The sequence below is a fragment of the Suillus subalutaceus genome (genome assembly GCF_016647625.1).
Source record: "Suillus subalutaceus strain FC151 chromosome Unknown DFJ58scaffold_38, whole genome shotgun sequence".
NCBI classification, from domain to species: domain Eukaryota; kingdom Fungi; phylum Basidiomycota; class Agaricomycetes; order Boletales; family Suillaceae; genus Suillus; species Suillus subalutaceus.
Window position 1 is genome coordinate 248,358 of NW_024540287.1, and position 17,782 is coordinate 266,139.

The following is a 17,782-nucleotide window of genomic DNA, read 5'->3' on the forward strand; positions in this document are numbered from 1 at the left end:
ACCATAGATGTATCCAGATTGCGGGTGACATGTACCAGTGACGGGTATCCGACCACCTTGATTGAATACAGAAGGGACGGGTAACGTTTGTGGTCGTACTTCGAATGGCCAACAAGTAGACGGAGAATTGAGATGTGAGATAAGCGCCTCGATGGATGGATATTCCCCCAATTTGCAGTCGGAACATAGCCTGCCAAAGGTATGTACGGTATCATGAAGTGAGCAACGGATGTACTCACATTGTAGTGTAGACTTTGCTTAGACTTAAGCCGGTGAGTGCACAGGAAGCTGCAAAAACCAACAAGTCTTTCAAAGTCCGAAGACCTTACATTTCACAGCGCACAGTCATCGCGCCAGGCCAATGGAACTTGCGTCTTCATCACTGGTCTCATCTCCTGCTCGACCAAGCAGTCCTACTTTCACCAGCACTACATCAAGCAGTGCAACCCATGTAGAATTCACTCCCTTGGAGTTTTTTAAGAAGGCCGACCACCCTGTCTCTCCCCATATGGCCACTGAGCTCTTATCTGGCTCCGACTGTTCACTTTCCCCCAAACTGTCCCCCTGCCCTTCAGGTTCTCCAAAGGTTCACTTCTCCCCAGTAGAAGAGATCCCGTACCTTCCTGATGTAAAGGAGAGCCTGTTGTATCAGCCTGGTGGTTCACAGTCACCAAAGTCGCCTTCTCGGGCAGCTTACTTGCGTGAGAAGTCATCCAAGAGACATGTCCCATACCCTCACAGGCCATCTGCACTGGAGCTTCAGTTTGCAAACCGCATGACAGGGCGAGTATGCCAGCCAGACTTTACGCCTGAACAACTGCAAGAGGTATTTGTCTTTTTATTTCTTTGTTCAAGAGGTTCTCAAGTTCTCACATGGTCTATGTTCAAAAGCACGAGGACGCGATAACCAGTGGTCTATCACGGATGAGCTTTGACACTTTGTACAAAGTGTTCAAGGCACTATTTGCTAGTCACAAGGCTGTTCGCCATGAAGTAGCAACATCGTTATGGGAGGTTGAAGCCTCAGAGCGCATGACAGCATTCAATCAGGCACTTCACCAGGAGAACAAAACCCGACTTAATTTGAAGGACAAACAGCTGAAGAAGATTAGGAACTACTTTTCCGAGCGTGAGCCCACAGAAATCGACGACAACACAGATTACAATCAAGCCGTCTACAACAATGAATGCGAAATGCTTCGTGCCATCACCGCCCAAGCAGAGATAATCTCAAGACGCCTGGGCTCACGCACTGGGCGTGAATTATTAGCGTCTACTGGCGAAGCTCCCTACCTCCCTCGTTTTGTGGATGCTTTGCATAATAGGGACAGCATCACACGTGCGCTGCGTAGTGGTTTCGCGGATGCTGGTACCGACACCGATACTGACACCGATAGCGATTTCAGCGAAGATGATGATTACAACAGGCGGCCGGGCCAGCAGCGCTCGTGCGGTGTGCAGTTGTGACATATCAATGGTATGTGACTGTCAAGTGATTCATGGTACTCACACTGATCCATATCAGTGACATTCAATTCAGTCGTGTCACTGTTCATAGATTGTTATCAACTGGTACCGCCCTGCTTCGACCGTTCAATAAGTTGCTTCGCCCGCTCCAGCCGTTCATAGATCTTTTTCTGCTGTTCATAAATCGCCTTATCGGACCACGCCCCCCCCCCTCTTTTTACGCTTTGTTAGTAAATCACCTTATCAGCCCGCCACGCGTTCCCAGTTTGTAAAGATCATGTAAAGTTTGTGTTTCTTTTCCCCCTATGTACTATTACATTGATTGGCAACTTAAATGCATGCATGCGTTCTCACATCCTCCCCCACTTTGAATGCCTAGAGACCGTGGCCCTCAGCAAAAAACTAAGGCCAAGGTTCCAAAACCACCGCGAGGTTCTGGCCTCAATCCATCGGGCGAACCGGCGACTGACCAGCTTCGTATCCCTACTGAACAACCACAGATGAGCTCTTTCACCTTCGATGCGCATGCGCCCAGTGCAGGTTGGCAAGGTGATACTGATAGTGGACTTCCCACTCAGATGAGCGCCTGTAAGTGTATCATACTTACATTCACTGATCGCTTACCATTCTGCAGCGATGCATAGCTGGAGCATGCAGGACACCAACTTCAATGGCCGTTTCTCTCATGGCACTTCGTCTTTAGAGGATGACGCCGGCTTCAATGATCACCGTGACACGAGCGCATCGGAGGCGACACTCATACAACGAGGGGAAATTCCACACACGAATGTGATGCACGTACGTTTTGTTTGTTCTTCAATCAAATTCACGCTGATCCGCTCATTTAGACGGCGGGCCCGGCAAGGGAGACAAAGAGGTGAGGCAGTCGACGAGCAATGCCACCTACGCCACGCATGATTCCCTACCCAACAATGCGCCCACAGGGCGCTTCCGGATCCATTCTATCTACAGCCGAAGCCTCGACCTCACAGACTGTGATGTCTGAGTCATCGATAGCTAAACCCTCGCCTATCAAGCTAACGGAGGACATTATTGTCCAGACCGTGAAAACAGCCATGAAATTGGTCACGCATGAGTTATTCGGGGAGCAAGTGATGTCGAATGACAAAACCGCAAAGAAGGATATGTTGACCCGGGTGATCTGGGATTTGGTACCACGTTGTTTTGGGCCTAATGGTGAGTCTATACCCCAATTGTTAGGCATCAGTCTGACACTCGTTTTATTAGCTACGTTTGAAGATTTTATCTGTAACAAACATCGTAGAGACGTAGCAAATGCATTGTCGATAATGCGCGGGAAGTTCGCTGAATTCGCGCGCGAGGGCGTCTTCAACGGGTACCGACTTTTCCCTCCACGGCACAGTGTCACGCCTCCCATCACCTATCGCCAACGCGTAATCCAAAAGATTACAACCGATGCCGATGGACTTGTTTTCATGCACATCTACACTTTTGACCAAGTGAGTTTCATTTTTGTGTGTTGCTGGAGGTGACTCATTGTATTTCAGAACGGGCAAGTTGAAATCAAGGCGAAGTTCCAAAACCCTTTCGTCATATCCAACGCCATCCGTTTTGTTTGGTTTGGGTCCCACCAGGAATTTCTTGGTGACACAGAAGAGCAGCAAATCGAACGTTTGAAAGTGATCTGGGCGCTCGCCAGCGCTGCGACATTCTGCAGTCTAGACGAACAGTCAGACGCTCATGTGAAAGTTGATCGTTTTGGTGGATCGGCGTACAGTCGCAAGTTCGACGCCATTCTAGCCGCGATCAGAAACCTCACCGAGGACGAGCTAGCAGAATTTCACGATTTTCTACAGTATGTGTTAGTAGTTGGACCAACACAGGCACCCTCATAAATACTACTACCCTTGATATTGTACCACAACTTGGACCATTAGACACGGTTTGATAGTTTTGATTGTACTACTACTACTAAATACTAGTATGATAACGCATTTACCACACTGATAATCTCATGTCGCGTCGATAATCTTTAAATCTCGCATCCAAATGTGTGAAACTTGACTCAGGGTCCAAACATATCCAAAACCAGGTATTTACGAACTAAATTTCGAGCTAACCAAAACAGCGACTCTTGCAAGAGTTTTGAAGTACATTTCCACCAAGTTGGATTTTTAGATGTAGGCGCGTCGGTCGATCGCAAGTTTGCACCTGCGACTGACCTTAGATAAACTGTAATTTAGTGTAAAGTGCCGTAAAGTGCCAACGAATTTTTTGGCAGCGTATAAGTACGACACGTCGAAAATTTACAAAGTTGACCGTAAATCTTGTAATTTTTCCCATGCCCTCTGATAAACCTCGCACACCAACACTTTATGGGTACGTTATTACAGCGTCGCCACGTACATCCGCGACGCCTCAAAGCGCCGCCACCCGTCCTCAGCGCTCAGCCACCCGCTTGCTATCCAACACATTTTTTTCCTCAAAAGCAAGTGAAAGCAACTGGTGTGATTGTGGATAGATGTGTCAAATAAAAATATATACAAATATACTTTACTATCCCTCAGGGACCCAGAGTTGCAAAATGTTCCGACCAGTTTTTCATAACACAACAACTACACAACATTAAAATCAGAAAACACCAGGAGCATGTAGAATTTAGTACAGACTCTAAGGCTATGTAAAAAAAAATTAAGAAATCTGCCAAGCCTACGTTGCCAGAGAGAAGCCGTTGCGAAACAGTGTTTAAGCACAGAGTTGCAAAATTTCTCACCCGCATAGAAGTCATCGTGTCTCACTGTGTCACACTGCCGTTTTAACTCTCCGACGAAACTGGGGGCATTTGACAAGGATTCCAAATTCAAATTTGGCTTTTTGCAACTCCGAACACAAGCTCGCTCCTCTTGTCACGATTTGCATCTCGATAGTACAACATTTATGGCTCTCAACATAACATATTTTTCATGTCAGAACAACTTAGAGCAGTGTTAGAAGGCAATGTGGAATCACTAGTAAAATTTATGAATTTTTCGGTGCATGTAATGGCTTCCCTCTGATGGATTAGCGTGGAAAGCGCATGTTCTGCGCAGTATTTCGCTGCCGCAACCACTTCCAGCCCGTTTTTCATGAAATAAAAAATATATACAGCAAGCTACGTACTAATCATTCTATAGAAACATTGTGCGAAGGAAATGAGTAGAAGATGAGTGTGCTACATTGCGATTTGCAACTCTGGGCCAAAGATAGTACAATATTTACTGGAGCTACAGACTAAAAACTCGCACTACAAACATATCATTAGGGCTGCTACCCACCCGCTGACCTGGACTTCACACGGCCGCACAGCGTAACTTCATAAATGCGCCCTTCGGAATCTGCCTGCAGTCGACACCCAAGTTCTCCGGCTCGCCGGGTCATTTATTACAGAATTTACATTAGCTAATTGCAAATTTCCCCAGTTACATAGTTCGCATGCGGCAGGTGGTAATACTCGTGCGCCACGGGGTAGATCCAGCTGAGAGTGTTACCGTGTGCACGGACGCCGGAAGTCGAGAATACCGGTTGACCTCTTGGATCGGGCCCCAAGTACATCTGTAAAACACCCCAGTTCTCGCTTAGTAGTGTAAGAAGTTTGATGTGTTACGAATGCTTACGACTCAGTGATGCAGCTTTCCGATTGGTTGAGATCTTGCAACAGTGAGGTAAACGTCGTTAAGATGCCAGAGACTGAGATTGATTATAGATTAACACAATCATCACGATTATCATTGATCATTGTTATCACGATGCGAGATAGTAATACCACACGATGTATGAATTATTGTTGAAACAGTACCACTGGCCGTAAGCTCTACAAACCCAATCTGACCTCTCCTCGTTCCTTCATTTTGTCTTTCAATGCCTTGAAACGTGCTGTGAGTTCAACACGGGGATAAATCTTATCTGAAATATAGGCAGTAACATTCTGGTAAGTATCCTTTGATTTCGCTGTTGAAAATTCAACGCGCTTGTATACTCCTGTCTTGTACTCCATAAGCGCTGAGCACAGTGCGGCGCCAGCCAGAGCAATGACACCATCTAGCGCAGTTGGATCATTGAAATCAAGATCTTTGTAGAACCCGTGCGTCCACAAGATCTCGATAACGAGGCTAACGAGTCCGTCATGTTCGAGAACAGCGACCGATTGTAGAGTACCGTCAAGTACCTAAACACTAGTTAGTAATGCCCCCTACAAGTACGAATTGACACACCATCTTCACAGTTGTGAACAGACACTGCAGGTGTGTCGTGAGGGCAGGCACGACCCGCAGTTTGTGCGCAACCTCTGACGACGCGTCCCATATGCCAAGTTCGAGATTGTACTTGTGTTGGATGATGGCGCGCGCAGCGGACTTCACCACGGTTCGGACAGTCCCAGTGATTTTTGTGAGTGACATGACAAATGTATCGGCGTCTGGGAGATAGTGCTGGCCTGCAGGCATGTTGGGAGTGTGTGCGATTGCGTCTGCTAACGCAGTACGTGCCATGGCAATGTTCTCGTCATTCGACGGCATCCCGTTCACTGAAAGGACCTGCCGTCGCATCCTCGACCTTGCAGTGGCGCACACCTCCTCCACCCGCTCGGCAGGCACAGGCTGAGGAGGGAGTTGCACCTCCTGCTGAGGGAGCTCGAGACGAGATCCCGCACTGCCGTTGTCATGAGAATGGAGGGGTTGTGGTGGAGTGCCTTGTTGCGCACTGGCAACAGACACATTAAGGGGAGGTAGGGGGCGCGGCGGCAAATCTTTCGCGGTGGGGCGTTTCTGCGCAACTTCTTTGCTGTTACCAGTCTAGACAAAGAGTTAGCGAGTGACGAGGTATAGAGGAATTGAAACATACATGAACTACACCAGTATTCTGCCACTCGCCTCGGTACCGCTCGTCCTGACGACGAGGGCCAAATACCATCACCTTGCGTAGCCCTGGGAGGGCATACGGCGATGAACGCGCAGGCCGTGCTTCCGGGTCCCGAAGGTGTCTGCTAAGGCGGTCTGCACCACGCACAGGGGGAGGAAGCGGTTGATTGACGGAGCAACTCAGAAAGAGTTCCTCCGCGGTCATGGTGTGCTGTTGGGATGGCGTCCAGTTCAACTGAGGCCCGTGCTGCTGAAACGGATTGTGGTCCATTTGATGTGCATGTGGAGGCAGCATATGAGGCTGGTTCATTGAGGGAAGCGGTGATTGAGGCGCGAATGGAGGTCGGAAAGAACCCAGGCCTGTGTTCATTTGAGGGTGATGCATGTGAGGCTGGAAGGGTGGGGTATAGTTCATCTGATGTTGGAAGGGCGGGGCATGGTTCATCTGAGGCTCGCGCTGCAGGAATGGAGGGTGGGGGGGCCCGTCCTCGAGACGATCATCGTGTGGGGGCTGATGGTGGTTCAGATTGGGCTGCTCGTATTGCGATCCTGTATCGTCGAAGTCATCCGACCCATAATCCACTATTTCTTCTTCGTGCATGACCGATAACGTTCTGCTACACCCTGACTCTGGGAGCTCTGTTTGCTCTACTGCGCGTCCCACTTGACTGTCATCAGCGTTCAGGCAGGGATTCTCGTTGCTTCTTCTCGCTGGTTTGCGAATTTGCTGATTGATCGGATTAGTACCATTGTAACACTGTAAGAAATTCATACCCTGGAGTTTTGAGGCTTTTTTCGTCGTGGTTTCTTGCCTTGGGTGGATTTCGGCGGCATGAGGGAGATCGCAAACGAGGGCACTACTGGTACATGATAAAGTTCGAGAATTAGCTACGTGTGTGGCAGGGAATATTTACTCACCAATAACATGCGGGCGCAAACGTTTAATGATCAACTCGAGACAAAAATGATAATTGATTCAAAATGATGCACTGCCAACTTAATACAAAGCGTACATGTAATGCACACGTCAAACAACACGCTGTAAGGGATCATATGTAATCGAACAGCTTCTGGAAAATGAGGAAAATGATGTACAACGAATTATGCATGCTTACTACATTCAAGCCTCCAAAGTAGCATGGTCATTGCGAAAAGGGGCGTTATCGTACTCGCTTGCTTCATTGTCACTGCCGCCTGAATAGCTACCATCCAAATAATCACCATCTGCCCCTCGTTCCTCGATATGCTCCTTTATTTGACGACCTTGTTCTTGCAGGACCGCTAAAGTCAAGGTCTTTTCAGAAGTTGAATGCTCGAAAAAGGCTTTGTCGTGGTAGAGATCTTTCAGCCCACGATTAGTGCATGCTTGTTCCCAAATCTCCAGATCTGTCTTGGAGTAATCATGTTGCATCTTTAAGTGCTGTGAGGCGCTGGCAAGGAATTTTGACCAGCGGGTGCTTGCTTCAACTTTCCACGTCGCCGTAACGAGCTCCTGTCTAGCTACTTCGCAAGTGGCATATTGCGCCATTGCACCTTCACGTAGCATGTCATCTGGCAGGTCTGCGAGACCACGTGTGAAAATCTCCTTAGCCTGTGGATCTTGTGTATGAAATGCTTGAAATATTTAAGAATAATATTGCTTACCATCAGTGCAGCGCCTGGGTTCAGTTCGTGCGCAGTCAGACCTTGCAAGGAATCCATTGCAAACTGAGCTGTGGCAGCTGAGGGTCCCCTGGATTTCATGTATGGGTGAAACCTTGGTTTGGTGGGGGATGATAGCGGGGATCTATTGTTTCCCTCTCGGAAATTAGAATGAGAAGGGGATTTTGGAAAGGTGAATTCGTGAGGGGATGATGGAATATTAGAGTATCTTTTGGGGGAGCTAAAGAGATCCATGATGTGTTCAGATGTGATGTCCGCTTTGTCCTTATGAAAGGAGGATGACAATTCGATGCAAGTCTGAGAGCTTGCAGGGCTAGAAGAACGGTTTGAAAGTGCTTTGGGGGTGTCCTCTCATGGATTACTGAGTCCTAGCGTTGCAGTCGCTGGTGGTTTGTGTGCGATAGTATGAGTGGCAACTCGCATCGGAGTCTGAAAGACTTAGAAACTTTTGATTGAAGGTTTGAAGGCGTGCACACTGCACAGTACGGGCACTATGAACCTAAATGATCCTCCTGGTCCTAACATCTTCGACGGTAATCAATTCAGTGGCATCGAGTAAGTTCTGACTACACTGTATTCTGTGTTCAATCAGATTGACAAGTACCCAGTCTCAACAAATCAGTCAAATGCCCCATCTGTTCTAATGTCTTTGATACCGCAGAAGAAATTTGTGCTCATCTTTCTGATGATCCAGGTGCGAAGATTTTTCTCTATACAATAAACAGGCTGAGCCCCAGTACCTCTATCCAGGATGTTATCGGCGTCTGATCCCCCCCCCAGTCGCATTTCGCATCCCCCAAACATCAGAGGGGCAGCCGCGACAAGGGCGGTTCCATCCCAAGTCAGGTTACATTCATAATCTTGGCGAATCGAACACTTTTGAACGAATGAAACATGATGATTTTGAGGCGATGCGGGAACATAACGCATATTACCCATTTACAGATAGAGCAGAGTGGGAACTTGCAAAGTTTCTATGCGACAACTTGAATCAGGGGCAGATCACTCGATTTTTGAAGCTTCTCTGGGTATGTTTGAACTAGTTACATGAACTGCGCTAATGATATCCTTCCAGGTGGTTTCAGAGGCGAGGCAGCCGCTGTCCTTTAAGAATGCCAAACAACTCTTCACTTTCATGGATGCATTACCGGTGGCCCCGAGATGGAAGTGTACGCCCATCCATACTGATGGATATACAACTACCCACCCTGTGGATCTCATCTGGCGTGATGCCCTGGAGGTCGTGCACCACATTTTCGGCAATCCAATCTTCGCCAACCATATGGAATACGACCCTTATGAAATCAAAGACAATGGTGAGCGCGAATATGGAGAATGGATGTCTTGTGAACAGGCGTCCAAAATTCAGGTAAGCGCCTTTCATCATTGCATCAATGTCATTTGACAAGCAAAATGGTTTCTAGAATGATTTACCTATCGGGGCAACTATCGTGCCCATCATTCTTGCTTCTGACAAGACACCAGTAACTCGACAGACAGGCTCGCTGGAGATGCACCCCACATTTCTTACGCTCGGCAACATCCACTCCGAAGTTCGCATGAAGGCCACCTCACACGCATGGGCGTGCATCGCGTACATTCCAGTCCCAGAATACATAGTGAATAGTGAATTCTGTGGATTATTGGAAGCGCGCGTCTGGCATAAATGCATGGATCTGGTCTTAGAGAAGCTGAAGGTCGCTGCCGAGGTGGGCGAGTTCATGGTAGACCCCATGGGTTGCCGCCGTTATGCATTCACACCACTTGCTGCCCATATCGCTGATCTTCCCGAGCAAATCATGATCGCATGTGTCTCAAAAAATGTCTCGCCAACCACTTCAGCCACACAGGCGCAGTTCGGCGACGGCACCACATACCCCCCGCGCCATGGCTCAGACACCTTACAAAAGCTACACGAGCTTTGCAAGATAACCGATCCCTGGAAGGTCCGGGAGTTTCAGGAGTCGGCGAAGCAGTATTCTCTCAGTGGCGTCCACCAGCCATATTGGCGCAACTGGGGGCGTGCAGACCCTTCAATTTTCCTTGTCCCAGAGATACTGCATGCATGCCATAAATTTTTCTTCGATCACCCTCTGAAGTGGTGCAAGGAGGTGATAGGCGCTAGCGAGCTTGATGCTAGGTTCCGCAGCCAGCATAAACGTGTGGGTACACGCCATTTCACTAATGGTGTCTCCCATGTGAACCAGATGACCGGACGCGAGCATCGTGATATCCAGCGAACGCTTGTCCCCACCATTGTGGGTGTGACATCTCCTGGGTTCACTCGTGCAATCCGCGCACTCATTGATTTCATATACAAATCACAAGCTCCCACTTTCACAAGCTCTTCCCTTGACAGCATGGTATCATCCCTGAATGAATTTCATGCCTACAAACACTTCATTTTAGAGGCGGAGGCTCGCACAGGCACTTCTGGCCCTATCAGTCATTTTCAGATCCCCAAACTCGAGTCTTTCAATTCATTCGCTCGTTCGATCCGACAATCAGGTGCCATCATACAATTTTCTGCGGATGTCAGCGAACGGCTACTGATCACACATTGCAAGACACCTTTCCAGCGGACAAGTCACCAACGAGGCACATTCACGCAGCAGATTGTCAATATCATCAATCGCGAGGAGGTGATGAGACAATTTGACTTGTATGCCCTCCTGCGTGAACGACGGATATCTCTCATCAACGTCATGGACAACGAGTTTGATGAGGTCGTTGACTTAGATCCAACCTTTAACTGGATAGCGCGCGTTGCACCACAAGATATGCATCGTTTTCAGGCGATTCGCCCCGTTCACAATCACTTTCTCAAAGGCCTCCTTTCTGACGAGGCTAACGCTGCCTTTCATGTTACCATCGCTCATGATCTTGCTGATCGTTCGCCCACTGCACTTGCTCAACTCTATCATCTCTCACAATTTCCAAATGTCCTTTCACAGTATCTCGATGGTGTATCAGGTCGGAACTCACTCTTTTCACGGTCGCCTCCTCAAAACATGGTACAAATTTAGGCTTCAACTTCATTCCCGACTTCGTCCATGCAACATTATGCCAAGCCAGCAAGTTCAGGCGTATCCGCCGTCTGAGACGCACCCTTTTGGAAACTGCGATATGGTTCTCCTCCAACCTACAAGTGCTAACCCGCAGTCCAGTAAGTTCCCAAGTTGTGGTCAATCTCACTTACTGATGGAGCTTTAGCACCATGCATTGTTCAAGTTCGAATGGTGTTTATGTTGTCGCCGCGAGGGTCGCAGCTACCAACAGAGCTCAAGGAGCCTCTTCTGTATGTTGAGCTATTCGAGATAGCTGCGCCCCCTGAAGCTGAGCCACACATTGGCATGTACCGTGTTCGACGTTCATTTTACCGTGCGCGTGATGGTTCTCCGAGTCGCACAAGGATCGGGAAGATTGTACGGCTTGTTGATGTTACACATGCAGTAGAATTGATACCCATCTATGGGGAAACGATGGACCGCTCTGTTTCGTCAACGACATCTCTTGAACGCTACGATAACTTTTATCTCAATGCATTCTCTGATAAAGAGTGGTACCACACACTTCACGCAGATTTTGTCTAACCGTACTGTATTATTTCGTGTCACAAAATTCAATCTTATCCGTGGATCTGATCAGTAATCTGGCTCTTGATAACCTGATGCACTTGATAATCTGGTATCTTCATCTTGCCGGACGGTGAATTGGCTCTTCGGATCGTTACGGTGGCTCGGCTAGTCCATATTTTCCAAAAAAACTGAAGTCCGTAATCAATCCCTGGACTATCCCAAACTGAGCGCTCAATGAGCAGCCCAATGAGCGGGTAAAGTTGTAGATGTACAAAAGCTAGAAAATGGCTCTGTCCTATGATCACAGGGTCCTTCCTCCCCCTTCAAGTAGGTAGGAACCGCTCTTCACACGACTTTCAGTGCATCAATAGTTGGGGGCTAAAGCGTCAGATCTTCGGATGGCGGAGAACTTCATAATGCAGTACTCGATGCGCAGCGAATCGGATCAGGCAATAAGTTATGCAAAGTGTCACAAAACCAGTTGATGATCACAGTCCGAACCATTTCCGTTGGTTATCATATTTACAAAGTGACGCAATAGCTAAGTTTAGCGATCCCAGATCACGGCGAACTCGAATACACGAATATCCCTCAAATTTGATCAGTGGGTGGCACACCTGGGAAGCTGCCCTTCTGAGGACAGTTGTGGATAAGGTGATTGCAATATTAATGGCGACGCTGCATCCGAAAATGTTTGTCGCAAAGAAAATTCAAAGACTGAATTTGAAACGGATACCAAGTATGTGAAACCTCGCAACATGCCCAAGCTCTCACGTTGGTGATGGTGTTCCGAGTGCGTAGCTATGTAACACACGAGGCTGCTGCTCACAAGTTCATAGACCGGAGCCCAAAGGCTACCCGGGCGCATGGTGGAGGCCCGGGGGTATATCATGGGGCTTCACAGTTCACAGGCGACATTCGAGAAGAGTTCCCCTACCATAAATTGTCATGATCCTGGGTATTCGCAGTGTGTCAGTGTCGGAATTCAGCGACAGCTGCCGCAACATATATTAACGCGTGTTCATTTGAGCATGAGACTTTGACACGCACATGATTTCCGTCTAGTAGGATGCATGTTGATACAGGCGGCTTTGACATGCCAGGTCTCTGCACTACTTGTTCATCATACCATGGAAACCAATCTTGGGCAACTCCGTGAAAATGGTCAAACTCACCGAGGAGGACGCATCAAGAATGGCAGCTGGAAATCACGTTATGTGGTGAGTTGGCATTCCAGGGCTGATAACAGATTATATAAAGACATGCCGGCATCGGGCTGAACTCGTCTTACGGACTGCCACTGGACTGCCTTATCGATTATGTACAGCGCAATCATATCAGTCCAGACAGAATGAAGATCGACCTTATCAATGTGACAGGTTCATGCTGTTGCACTGATATACAGGAGAGGAGAGCTAGGACGAGCAGGATTTCAAGTGACTTGCCTACTGAGACGTGCTCCACGATATCCGGGCCCTGGCCCGATGGCGAATTTGAAGCCTTTTAGAATTTGTACTCTGCTGAGCAGATAGGAGGTGGTCCCTTGGCGCCTGCATTTGTGCAGCTAGCTCAAAAATGTAGAACCTGGGCCTGACCAAGCAATACCAAGTAATAATTGAGCTTGCGCAGCTGAAGTTCACGATCGTGGTTAGTGTGGTGTTTTGACAATTACGGCCGATTGATTGATGACGTGAAGAACCTCACAGCATGACAGGGTGGGTGATCTTGTCCTGCATAGAAGGAAAATAGTCTTCAATAAGTTGAAAAAATACCAAGGGAAGTCGAAAATTCGATGCTTCGAATTCAAGCACCAAGATAGTTATGGCGAATCGCAATATAAAGCGAGTTACTGCAGCTGGGTCAAGGTCACGAACTTTAATACCTCCTTCGTCGTTGTCCGCGTCAGACGCCGTGGAGAACCCGTCCGTCCTCGAAGGTTTCCAGCAATCTCGTACGAGGATAGATGCTGTGTAATAGCGCGTCTATAAGGCGGCATGGGTTAGGTCAATGACCGGTTCTCTTGTTCGGAAGACTGATATCGCAGGAGGCCGTGACTGGATGGTATTTTTGAACGAACTTGCGACGTGCGTACGAGTAACACTCGAAGTAATACTGTTCGAACGCAGTCCGACCTCGCGACGGGTAAAAATATTATCACGCATGCCTTGACAGTTGTCATAAACGTAATGATTCTGAGACTTCGAGACTCGGAGGCAGTATCATTGTCAAAATTCAGGCTGTCACGGGTCACGCTATGCCCGAATACCTTCATCTTCTAGCCCCGCCACCACCTCTTCTCTCGTTTAGCTATAGCTGTGTACCTGGTGGTGGTTTGACTAGACTCTTGTCTTAGTTATTTCCAACGGTGAGTCTATTTTCTAGGATGATCAAATCCGTTTTGGCCATGAGGCTGTTATAAAAATCAGTCGATCGAGCGCAGCCTTCCTTACGTTTAAAGCACTCCTTCATTCCTGTTGTACCGAACTAACGCTCTTCCATGGACAACCAGGACTCCCACCCTGAAATCATCGTTTCCCCTCCTCCCGACGCCACTATGTATCCCAGTAACAGCGCACATTCTCAGAATATTCCTTACGATCCTTTGCCCTTGACTCAAGATCCACCTAGGGACTCTGTTTACTCCGATCTTCCTTCTCCCCATGCTTCGGGCTTCGACACTCCTCCTGTCGAAATGTCTAATCTTTCTGACACCATACCCCCCGGTGCAGCCCAACCACGCTTTCTTGGTGCAGCTCTGTACGACGATCCCTCTAACGGATATCGAGATTCTTTCGCGTCCCAAAATACCCAAAATACCTTTAGAACCGCACCTTCCGCCGTCAATTCCTCTGTCTACGCCTTGAATCCTGACACTTCTGAAGCAGAAAATTCTGGTGCCTACCGTGATGACCCCCATGACCCCGAGTACAACCCAGGCTCTGGTCAGGGTGTGGGTTTCGACTCCCCTCGTTACCTTGCTGAGAAGCGGTCAGCATACACCGTCCCAAGTGTAAAATCAAAGCGTGGACTTATCATAGCTGGCTCAATTCTTGCAGCTGTGATAGTACTCATTGCTATCGTTGTCCCCATATATTTCGTTGTGATCAAGCCCAAATCATCGTCGTCGAATAACAGCTCCGTCTCTCCCAGCAACCCCACCTCGACCTCGTCCGGTCAACCTTCATCCGCTGCTGTTGTCACTGGTGGCAATGGCAGCACGATCACTATGGAGGATGGTACTACCTTCACGTACTGAACCCTTTTGGTGGTACTTGGTATTGGGATCCTGAAGATCCATTCAACAACAATGCTCAGGCTCAGTCGTGGACGCCTCCCCTCAACCAGACTTTCAGCTACGGCACTGATAAAATTTTTGGGTATTTTTTTTTTTCGATCGTTCCTTGTACCTCCAATGACACATCATTTTTTTCCAGCGTCAATTTGGGTGGTTGGCTTAATACGGAACCCGTGAGTTGATATCAGTTTGACTCACATTGTACTGATGAAGTTCCGTTGTAGTTTATGCAAGTCTATCCTCGCTGCTGGCAACCTCGTACCTTACTTATCTTTATCTTAGCGCACCCGCTCTTTATCAGAAATACCCTCAAGCTATCGATGAGTGGACGCTGAGCGAAGCCATGGCCGCTGACACATCAGCAGGCGGCGGTTTGTCGCAGCTGGAAACGCATTACCAAACGTTCATTGTAATTTTTTTTTCACGTCGCCAGCGCTGGAACTGAAGGTGTTAACTAGACCGAACAAGATTTTGCTGAAATTGCTGGAGCAGGACTGAACTTCGTCCGCATTCCCCTTCCATACTGGGCGATCGAGGTACGATCAGGCGAACCGTTCCTCCCCAAGACCTCGTGGACGTATGTCTACATCATCTTTCAATCTCTTTACCCCGCTGAAACAAATTTTAGATATTTCTTAAAGGCTATCCAGTGGGCTCGTAAGTATGGTCTTCGCATCAACCTCGACTTCCATGCGCTGCCTGGAAGCCAGAATGGGTGGAATCACTCCGGCAAGTTTGGGTCGATTAACGTTCTTTACGGCCCGATGGGCATTGCAAATGCTCAGCGGTCACTAGACTATATTCGGATTATTGCGGAGTTCATCTCTCAGCCTGATTACAAGGATGTTGTTCCCATTTTCGGTATTACAAACGAGCCTCAAGGGACACCGATCGGTCAGGATGCTCTCTCTCGGTAGTAAGTGTATCAATGGTTGTGGACTGTCGCACCGTAATGGTAACATAATGTGCACTGCAGCTATATGCAGGCATACAATGACGTCCGTGAGGCTTCGGGCATTGGGGAAGGCAATGGTCCCTTCATTTCCTACCATGATGGATTCCTCGGTCTTCCTCAATGGGCTGGCTTTCTTCCGAATGCTGACCGCATTGCTCTCGATGATCATCCTTACCTTTGCTTTGACGCCCAGTCTTCTGCCCCTATGTCATCTTACGCTCAGACTCCATGCACTGCCTGGGGTGGCATGATGAACACCTCCATGAGCGCATTCGGGTTTACAACTGCCGGAGAATTCAGCAATGCTGTTACTGACTGTGGTCTTTATGTGAACGGTGTGGGAGTTGGAACACGTTACGAGGGTACATACACTCCCGGAACCTGGCCTGTTGTAGGGAACTGCACGACATGGACGGACTGGCAGAGTTGGAACTCGACCATGATATCAAGCATTGAGCAATTTGCCTTGGCCAGCATGGACGCTTTGCAGGTAAGCGATTAGCTTTGAAAGTTCGTTAGTTCCATATGAATTAATGTGTATAGAACTGGTTCTTCTGGACATGGAAAATCGGAAACTCTTCTACTTCCGGTGTCGTTGAGGCACCGCAATGGTCGTACCAACTCGGTCTGCAGAATGGGTGGATGCCCAAGGACCCTCGCGTTGCATCAGGAAGTTGCGCAAATCAAGGCATATGGAATCCTCCTCTCCAGGCATGGCAAACAGGCGGTGCAGGTGCAGGCCAGATTCCTGCGACCGTTACTGCGTCGTACACCTGGCCGCCTGCTCAGATCAGTAATGCCGGTGCTGTCTCCTTGTTACCTTCCTATACCCCCACGGGAACTGTAGCAACCCTTCCTCCTCCTACATTCACATACTCTTCTGGTTCTTCTGATAAAACCGCCAGTGCTGGCGATGGCTGGCAGAATCCTTCCGACACTGCAAGTGGAATGGTTGGCATTGCATCGTGTAGCTATCTCAATCCATGGATTGGGACCGCCGCACCACCTTCGCCCCTTTGCAGTAGTGGAGCCACTGCACGAGCGGTTCCTGAATCGCTGATCACCCCCTTCGCTCGTCAATCATAACGCCGCTCGTTAATTTTGGGACAGCGCACCTTTATCTTGACTGGACTTACTAATATTGGGTTTTCTTTGGCTATATCTGTAGGACGATGAATTCATCAGTTGACTTGTTGAATAACCCCCTTGCTACACTCAAACCGGTCTTTCTACTTATATCGTACCCTCCCTTCCTTGGACAATATTGCTATCTTTTACTGGTACATAGGCACTTGTTGGACCATTATTTTTTCTGCAGGTATACATAGGGCATACAACGGCGTCCATTCATATAACCATCCAGCTGGCATTTTGTTTCATCTGTCGTCGTGTCTCATGTTGCCATGTTTATGATTCACTTAATTATGCTTGTTCAACGACGCCTGCATGCTGCAACATTGCCAGCCCCAAGCTAGTGCTCTCCGCTAGTCGTTGCGTACCGATCTTCCAAGTCCTCTTGGCCTCCAAAGCCACCTTCAAAATCACGATCCTTGGTGGATGAAGCGGCATCCTTTGTGGTATTGTCATGAGAGCGCTTTTCCTGCTCCTCGCGGAGGGCAGCAAGCTGGGCTTGCTCCTGTATAGAGAGCTAGTAAGTAATGCGTGCCATGGTTGATGTAATAGCCCCTTGGGAAGCCTCGCCTTCTCACGAATGTATTTCGCTTCTTCACCTTGCTCCCTTGATCCCCAAGTAGGGTCCTATACTGAATGTCAATTGTCTGCTTCAGCTGCTTCGCCAAGTACTCGCTTGTGCAGTAGTTCCAGAAGACATTATGATGTTCTGGTCGAAGTGACTCCACTCTAACTCCACTGATGTCGGACTCGAATTCCCATATACAAACTCCGCGCCACCGCCTCAATGCCTTGCACCAAATATACACCTCCTAAC

At 48.4% G+C, this 17,782-nt stretch overlaps 7 protein-coding genes across 7 annotated transcripts; 4 read left to right on the top strand and 3 right to left on the bottom strand.

Annotated features, from left to right (window-relative positions):
- Positions 1-361: 361 nt before the first annotated feature.
- DFJ58DRAFT_876727 (uncharacterized protein) lies at positions 362-3,344 on the top strand (the record flags this gene model as incomplete). The annotated part of the gene is made up of 8 exons (XM_041394458.1): positions 362-826; positions 892-1,448; positions 1,847-2,055; positions 2,102-2,265; positions 2,333-2,344; positions 2,412-2,664; positions 2,716-2,948; positions 2,997-3,344. 8 exons carry the CDS (start codon positions 362-364, stop codon positions 3,342-3,344), a joined length of 2,241 nt encoding a protein of 746 aa, XP_041245153.1.
- Positions 3,345-5,299: 1,955 nt separating this feature from the next.
- DFJ58DRAFT_726693 (uncharacterized protein) lies at positions 5,300-7,178 on the bottom strand (the record flags this gene model as incomplete). The annotated part of the gene is made up of 4 exons (XM_041385396.1): positions 5,300-5,653; positions 5,700-6,278; positions 6,328-7,071; positions 7,119-7,178. 4 exons carry the CDS (start codon positions 7,176-7,178, stop codon positions 5,300-5,302), a joined length of 1,737 nt encoding a protein of 578 aa, XP_041245154.1.
- A 286-nt stretch (positions 7,179-7,464) lies between these two features.
- On the bottom strand, positions 7,465-8,240 carry DFJ58DRAFT_726694 (uncharacterized protein; the record flags this gene model as incomplete). The annotated part of the gene is made up of 2 exons (XM_041385397.1): positions 7,465-7,935; positions 7,989-8,240. 2 exons carry the CDS (start codon positions 8,238-8,240, stop codon positions 7,465-7,467), a joined length of 723 nt encoding a protein of 240 aa, XP_041245155.1.
- Positions 8,241-8,893: 653 nt separating this feature from the next.
- On the top strand, positions 8,894-11,617 carry DFJ58DRAFT_905763 (uncharacterized protein; the record flags this gene model as incomplete). The annotated part of the gene is made up of 5 exons (XM_041394977.1): positions 8,894-9,034; positions 9,082-9,375; positions 9,431-10,948; positions 10,980-11,172; positions 11,220-11,617. The coding sequence occupies 5 exons, from the start codon at positions 8,894-8,896 to the stop codon at positions 11,597-11,599; spliced, it is 2,526 nt and encodes an 841-aa protein (XP_041245156.1). The 3' UTR covers positions 11,600-11,617.
- A 2,208-nt stretch (positions 11,618-13,825) lies between these two features.
- Positions 13,826-15,032, top strand: DFJ58DRAFT_308501 (uncharacterized protein). The gene has a single exon (XM_041379760.1). It carries the CDS (start codon positions 14,082-14,084, stop codon positions 14,838-14,840), a length of 759 nt encoding a protein of 252 aa, XP_041245157.1. The 5' UTR covers positions 13,826-14,081; the 3' UTR covers positions 14,841-15,032.
- Positions 14,897-17,169, top strand: DFJ58DRAFT_308455 (glycoside hydrolase family 5 protein). The gene is made up of 6 exons (XM_041379759.1): positions 14,897-15,056; positions 15,162-15,288; positions 15,338-15,456; positions 15,508-15,795; positions 15,856-16,324; positions 16,378-17,169. Exons 2-6 carry the CDS (start codon positions 15,223-15,225, stop codon positions 16,918-16,920), a joined length of 1,485 nt encoding a protein of 494 aa, XP_041245158.1. The 5' UTR covers positions 14,897-15,056; positions 15,162-15,222; the 3' UTR covers positions 16,921-17,169.
- Positions 17,113-17,699, bottom strand: DFJ58DRAFT_308451 (uncharacterized protein). Its single transcript, XM_041379758.1, has 3 exons — positions 17,642-17,699; positions 17,536-17,592; positions 17,113-17,470 (listed from the first exon to the last, which is right to left on the bottom strand). The coding sequence occupies exons 1-3, from the start codon at positions 17,663-17,665 to the stop codon at positions 17,306-17,308; spliced, it is 246 nt and encodes an 81-aa protein (XP_041245159.1). The 5' UTR covers positions 17,666-17,699; the 3' UTR covers positions 17,113-17,305.
- Between the last annotated feature and the right edge of the window lie 83 nt (positions 17,700-17,782).

Excerpts from the sequence above, each read along its gene's own strand:
- DFJ58DRAFT_308501 (XM_041379760.1), top strand. The coding sequence starts at position 14,082 with ATGGACAACCAGGACTCCCACCCTGAAATCATCGTTTCCCCTCCTCCC.
- DFJ58DRAFT_308455 (XM_041379759.1), top strand. The coding sequence starts at position 15,223 with ATGGCCGCTGACACATCAGCAGGCGGCGGTTTGTCGCAGCTGGAAACG. Across the intron at positions 15,289-15,337 it reads CGCATTACCAAACGTTCATT|ACCGAACAAGATTTTGCTGA; the intron begins GTAATTTTTTTT and ends GGTGTTAACTAG. Across the intron at positions 15,457-15,507 it reads CTCCCCAAGACCTCGTGGAC|ATATTTCTTAAAGGCTATCC; the intron begins GTATGTCTACAT and ends AACAAATTTTAG.
- DFJ58DRAFT_308451 (XM_041379758.1), bottom strand. The coding sequence starts at position 17,665 with ATGTCTTCTGGAACTACTGCACAA. Across the intron at positions 17,593-17,641 it reads CTTCTGGAACTACTGCACAA|GACCCTACTTGGGGATCAAG; the intron begins GCGAGTACTTGG and ends CATTCAGTATAG. Across the intron at positions 17,471-17,535 it reads CGAAATACATTCGTGAGAAG|GAGCAAGCCCAGCTTGCTGC; the intron begins GCGAGGCTTCCC and ends CTCTCTATACAG.